The following is a 7099-nucleotide window of genomic DNA, read 5'->3' as shown; positions in this document are numbered from 1 at the left end:
ACATGAAAATAAAAGATCAATTTTGGATATGAAAATGCCTAATAAATTACTTTTTAGCCGTTGACTTAAATAGGGCGGCGGCCCTAAAATTTTTGTTAGGGTCAATTGGACCATTAGGTCGACGACCTTGAATTTGATCATCAATCCGAAATCTAGAAAAATCATTTTTATTCCTTTCCCCGTAGTTCTTCGTTATGTTCTCAAAACTTCTATATTCTCTGAAACGTTCGCTTGTGAGTTACTCACCACCATCGTCTACTTGGTTCATAACCGCATTAAATACTTTTCGTTACGTTCTCAAAACTCCTACATTCTTTAGCGTGTTCGCGTGTAAATTACTTGCTTCACCCTTGTGTACTTGGTTCATACCCTCATCAAATACTTTATTGAGAGTCACACCTATACTTGGGATGAGTTTACCTAGTGGCCAACTCAATTTATTAGTACAATGTAGTTCTTTGAATTGCTATTTTTCTAATTTCTTTTCTCGTTAGAAACATGATGTCGGCATTAGTATCAAAATCGTCTCCTTTAAGAATCCAAAAAGTTAGAAATGTCACCCAAGACTCAAAACATCTCGTGGCAATTAGCACCACTAAATAATAATTAATTAACTAATTTCGGATTAACCAAAAAAATCCAAATAAAGCCAAAATGGAGAAAAGCAATCATTCATTTCTTTCCTTTTGTGATAATCAAATATCTTCTTTTTTTACTTACTCTCCTACAGTCAACAGTACTTGGACCCCACCTCCTAATTTCCATCACCCAATCACAAAACGACACGTCGGATCATAAATCCAAATAAACGTTGCCTGCCGACAGCAGTCCAAGCATCACGCGGGCGAAGATTTCAGTTTCAAGCCGTTGAGAAATCAAAAATACCCAAATTGGTTCGTTCGTTAATAAACGTAAAAAATAAAAATATTGGCCATGGGAATAAATGCTCTCTTTATTACACTTACCTGATGAAGAAGAAGATCAATCAGAAGAAGTTAAAAAAAAAAAGATAAACACGCTCTCTCCAGAGCTTTTATTTCTCGCCGGAACTCTTCTTCTTTCTTCATTTTGAGTTGTGCGTTTGGTTGAGGAGGAGTGGAATTGAAGTCAAGGGATTTCAGATGGGTGTTTTGAGTGGTATACTCGGTTTTTGTGGGTTTGGTGTAGGAACTTCTGTTGGGCTTGTGATTGGGTACTATATGTTCATATACTTCCAGCCAACTGATGTCAAGGTTAGTTTTAATCTTTTTATTCTACAGATCATTGTGTTTTTTGCTCAATACTTGATTTCTTTGGCTTAATTTTTGTTTTCTAGATTTCGATTTTGAATATTGTTTGGTAATTTTGGTTATGTATTGAGATGAAAGTAGGAGAAAATTGTAAGCCTATTTCAAGATCATGCTTCATGAATCTTCATTTCATTATCAATGGGATGTAAAGTATGTTGTAAATGATACTTTGCTTTCGTACATTCTTTCTGGTTTCCATTTTTTTTATCATGTTTTACTTGGTTAGAGAGTAATATTATTCTTCCAGAGTTTACCCCCAAAAAATGATTTTGCTGCAAATTGAACTGGTTATGGTTATTGGATTGTTTTTTTATTCAGAGTTGGACTTGATGTTGAGTATTACTGATTAGATTAAAAGATCACAACACTTGAGAACCAAAGTTTATTGATTAATTGGGGTTATATATTCCCCAAAATACTTTCAATTGAATCCCCACAAAATCATGCCACTTTTTGCATGATTTCTATCTAACACTCTTATCATAGTTTGATCGAAGATAAGAAGGAATTGAATTCCTTTAACTTTTTTTGGGTGCAAACATGAAATTTAAGGAGATGGAATTCCATTCAAAAAGATGTTTCAAACACACAATTTTAGTAGCTTTCACATGTTCTGACTACTAAATTCTTCAGGATCCTGTCATTCGTCCTTTGGTTGAGCAAGACTCGAAAACATTGCAACAATTACTTCCAGAAATACCCCTTTGGGTGAAGAATCCGGACTATGATCGTGTATGTTATGCTACTGTACTTTGCCTTTTTCAATGTTGTAGGTTTGCAGTCTCAAATGCATTTTTCGGATTTTACAACAATCTTCTTATAAAGTTGCTTTTTTTTTCTGGTGTAGGTTGACTGGCTTAACAGGTTCATTGAAACCATGTGGCCTTACTTAAATACTGTATGTAGTAGAATGATATTTTAATAATCTGATATTTGCACTGCAAATTCAGTTTCCTATATGTAACCTGCATTAATACCACAAGTATTTTTAGGCAATCTGCAAGATGGTAAGGACTATAGCAAAACCCATTATTGCTGAGCAAATTCCTAAATACAAGATCGACTCCGTAGAATTTGAGGAACTTACCTTGGGCTCCCTGCCTCCAACTTTTCAAGGTTAAGTTGCACCCTCTCTTATGGGTACATAAATGTTCCCACATGCACGTTTTCCTTAGCCATTCTATCAGTATGAGAAAGTCAGCAATATAAATAACATAGATGGCTGTATTGTTATGAATTTTCTTGCACCACGGTTACTAATTGATGTTTTTCAGAAATTGAAAATAAAATTAGTGTCTAATCATTTATAATGTGAAAATGTTCTTGTGTAAGTAAGGGGCCAATGTAATGTGTGAATGACTGTTCTTCTGCAAATTTGGCTTGCAAGTTTAGCATATGAATTAGCAAGCAATTTATGCTTTAATATTTGGGGGTAGATTGCTTTATGCTGCCACTTGGACCTTAGAATTTTTCTCTGGTGTAGGATATCATCTACCATCTCCGAATCTTCCTTTTAGAACCGTAAACACAATTAAAAACTTATTTTTGTAACAGGAGTTACTGAACTTCCAATATCTTTCATCTAGTGTCCCTATTGTTGGAATCCGGAGTGAACTACGCTGGAAATCCACACGGATGTATGTTTTTATATTATAAAATATCATGTATTATTCCAGCTAGGATGCTATAAATGTTCATAAAAATAATTATCATTTCATATATATCAATCCCCATCTGCGGCGTAAGTTCCACTAGATTCTGGCAGTAGATGTTCATAAAATTAAGTATCATTTCATATACATCAATCCCCATCTCCAGCGTAATTTTCACTAGATTCTGGCAGTAGGGAGGTGGGTAAAAAGGTGCTGCTATACCCTGTAAAATGGAAAATGCATTAGCAGGACTCCTATACTCCAGTTAATTTGTGTATAATTTGCAACTGCTATTAACTAATTATGTTGCTGCTTGTTGTTGCCTTTATAAAACTCAATGCAGTCTGTATTCACATATATATTTATGCCATGGACATGTTATCTAGTTACTTGTGGTTTAAATTCGCACTTTTGGTGAAACATTTTATACAGTGCTCATTCTAGATTATTTTATTCCAGGAATAAAAGTTTATCTCACTGACGAGAAAGAGCTGATTATTGAACCATCAGTGAAGTGGGCTGGGAATCCAAACATCACCATTGCAGTTAAAGCATTTGGTTTGAGAGCAACAGTTCAGGTATTTTATTGATTTGATAATTAGTGAAAAGAGAATCTAATTATCAGATTAAATGCTTCGAAAATATGTTTATATTCCTCACACACAGACAAATAATTGCTGAGACTAAAGATGTGAGATACATTGCCATTTGCTTTATGTTTCAAAGTAGGATAATTAATTTCTTCAGAGAAATTTCAGGTGGTTGATTTGCAAGTGTTTGCCTCGCCACGCATCACCCTAAAGCCTTTGGTTCCTTCCTTTCCTTGTTTTGCAAATATATTTGTCTCTCTAATGGAGAAGGTAACAACCAACTCTCTAAACTTATTAATCGTTATGCAAAAGTATTCTAGTGTTTTAGATCATTAGAAATGCTAGTCGCTGAATGCATTTATAGGTTCATAGATCCTAATACTTTGTAGTGAGAAATACCATCTCATCCGTCTCCTTATGCAGCCTCATGTTGACTTCGGACTGAAATTGCTTGGAGCAGATGCCATGTCCATTCCTGGCCTATACAGATTTGTCCAGGTGATCATGGTCATTTCAGTTTATTTATTCTTTTGCAATTGCTGATTTTGCTTCATAGCTAGAACTAGAAGTGGGATGTCTTCACTACAAAAGGTGTATTATGCCCCTGGCCGCTCATTTTCCTCTACACTTACAGGCTTCAATAGGAAAATTGCAACTTTATCCACCTCAATAAATGGATCATTGACATTTTTTACTCATTTTTCATCTCTTAGGAGCTTATTAAAGATCAAGTTGCAAATATGTATTTATGGCCGAAAGCCCTACAAGTACCAATCCTGGATCCTGCAAAGTAAATGTGTTTTCTCTCCTTGTTTTCTAGTATTAGGCACTAATTATTTTAAAGGCACTTACTTGTTTTTCCTAAAATTTTACAGAGCCTCAAAGCGACCTGTTGGAATTCTGGCTGTGAAGGTTGTGAAGGCAATGAAACTTAGAAAGAAAGATTTTCTTGGTGCATCAGATCCTTATGTGAAATTAAAGCTCACAGAGGATAAGCTCCCTTCAAAAAAGACAACTGTTAGGCACAAAAACTTGAACCCTGAATGGAATGAGGAATTTAACATTGTTGTCAAAGACCCAGAATCTCAAGCCCTAGAGATTATTGTTTATGACTGGGAACAGGTACCTTCTTGCTTGCTTCCTAGCTTTCCCACTATCTCTTCGATTTGCTGTGCTTAATTTGCATCAAAGAACACAAAATTATATGTTTTAAGATAGCTTCTGGCTGGCTCCGCGGATCTCTTATTTGCTAAAGTACTGTCGTTTACTTTTACCTTTCTTACTCGTGATATTATAAAGCCATTCATTTCTTTCTACTTAGATTGCCAAACATGACAAGATGGGTATGAATGTTGTTCCACTGAAAGAGCTGACACCTGATGAGACAAAAGTTTTCACGCTTGATCTACTGAAAAACATGGATGCAAATGATGCTCAAAATGAGAAATTACGCGGGCAGATCATTGTGGAATTGACATACAAAGCTTTCAAGGAAGATGAGATACCAAAGGACATTGTAGATGCAGATGCAGTAGAAAAGGCTCCCGAAGGAACACCTGCTACTGGTGGTTTGTTTGTTATTATCGTACATGAAGCTCAAGATGTTGAAGGAAAACACCACACAAATCCTTATGTCAGGTTGTTTTTTAAAGGGGAGGAGAGAAAAACAAGGGTATGTAATAACCTCAGTAAAATTGCACCTCTTTTTTAACAGAGCTGCTTCTAAGATGCAACTTTCATATTAACTCCAATGATAATGTTGAGATACAAGATTTTTATTTGATAAAAGAAAATATTGAAAGCAGTATTTTTCTTTTATCAGCCAATTAATGTCTATGCTTTGCATTGATACAGCTTGTGAAGAAAAACAGATCTCCAAGATGGGATGAGGAGTTTCAATTCATGCTAGAGGAACCACCCACAAATGATAGACTTCATGTGGAAGTTCTTAGTGCATCCACAAGGATGGGTCTACTTCACCCCAAGGTATAATCAAATTAGGAGAGCATATGGTCGGTTAACCAATAGTGATTTTTAATTGGAAAAAGAAAAACTATATATAATTATTCACTTTAAAATTAATATACAACTATTTAGATATTAAATAAAAATATTAAAATTCAAATTCAAATAAAAAAAACACGTAAACAAATAAATTTAAATATTTGTAACTTAAAAATGAAATATAAATATGCATATCATATATTATTAAAATTTTGTGTATGTTTATATTAGTTAGGCTTAATACCCCTGTAGCCTCCTGAACTTGTCCAAAAAAATCAATTGCCCCCTACACTTTGAAAACGTTCTATTTACCCTTGAACTTGCTTAAAATGACATATTGACTCTCTACGGTGACCTATTGCCCCCTGAATTTTTCATGAAAAGTCAAATGTCACCTATACTTTAAAAACGTCCTACCTAAACTTGCTTTAAGCAATGGAACTATTCACCCCTAAAATACACTTGGCAAAACAAGGGAAGATTTTGAACAAGTTGAAGCCTGCAACACTTTAAGCAAGTTTAGGAGGCAATAGGTCACTGTAGAGAGTCAATATGTCACTTTAAGCAAGTTCAAGGGGTAAATAGGACGTTTTCAAAGTATAGGGTGACATTTGACTTTTCATGACAAGTATAGGGAGCTAGGGATGTATTGAGCCTATTAGGCATATGTGTATATATACATAATCGGTTAATTTCAGTTAACCATCGGGTTTTTGAATGAAAAACTATTCACTAGTCTACCGGTTTCGGCTAACCTATTTTTCAATTCCGTTTTGTCTTCAAAAATCAGTTTTCGGTTAGTTTTGTGAAGCCCTACATCAAATTGCTTTGATATGATTAAACATTGTAGCAGATCCAGCAAACTTGCATAAGAAATTGAAACCATTTTGGATGTTTTTGAACTAAGCATCATTTCTTGTTGACATATGATTATTGTAATGTTTTGTGAATGAAACAGGAAAGTTTGGGTTATGTGGATATAAAGCTTGGTGATGTAGTTAGCAACAAGAGAACAAATGAGAAATACCATCTGATTGACTCGAGGAACGGCAAGGTTCAAATTGAGCTGCAATGGAGAACATCTTCTTAAGGGTAGGTGGGTATTGTTGAATTGAATCAAGTTTGGTATGTTTTTCAAGGTGGAATGAATGCATTCATTCCATTTGTGTGTATAAATACTTTGGTGTGCTTTCTAATAATCAAACAAACTCTGTAATGAATGCATTCCTTGTTTTGATAGTCAGTGTTTGGAGATTTGTTGAGAGTCAGTCACATTAGAATCATCCTGTAAAGGGGCAGTGAAATTCAGTAGCATTTTCTTCATTTATTTGATTTCTCCCACGTGTGGAAACTGCTACATGTGCCAAACCTATGTATCATGTAATTAGTTGGTAGATAGCAATAACTGAAAATCTTTGAAGACGATCTCCGATGAAGCTTTCAAAGTTAAATCTCATCTACTTTGCTTACCTAACACTACTATATCTTAGGAGTTGGTTACGCAAAAGTAGTCTCTCCAACAACACTGTTGCCTAGAGTTTCTTTTTCCTGTAAAAATGGCATA

At 34.8% G+C, this 7099-nt stretch overlaps 1 protein-coding gene across 1 annotated transcript; it reads left to right on the top strand.

Moving 5' to 3' along the window:
• The first annotated feature begins 853 nt into the window (after nucleotides 1–853).
• LOC136235425 (synaptotagmin-2-like) lies at nucleotides 854–6858 on the top strand. Its single transcript, XM_066025092.1, has 12 exons — nucleotides 854–1232; nucleotides 1923–2021; nucleotides 2137–2187; nucleotides 2282–2405; nucleotides 3401–3519; nucleotides 3700–3801; nucleotides 3955–4029; nucleotides 4245–4321; nucleotides 4407–4653; nucleotides 4853–5203; nucleotides 5386–5517; nucleotides 6494–6858. Exons 1-12 carry the CDS (start codon nucleotides 1122–1124, stop codon nucleotides 6623–6625), a joined length of 1620 nt encoding a protein of 539 aa, XP_065881164.1. The 5' UTR covers nucleotides 854–1121; the 3' UTR covers nucleotides 6626–6858.
• The last annotated feature ends 241 nt before the right edge of the window (nucleotides 6859–7099 follow it).

This window comes from Euphorbia lathyris, chromosome 7, assembly GCF_963576675.1.
Source record: "Euphorbia lathyris chromosome 7, ddEupLath1.1, whole genome shotgun sequence".
Taxonomy (NCBI): domain Eukaryota; kingdom Viridiplantae; phylum Streptophyta; class Magnoliopsida; order Malpighiales; family Euphorbiaceae; genus Euphorbia; species Euphorbia lathyris.
This window is presented reverse-complemented; position numbering and strand designations above follow the sequence as displayed.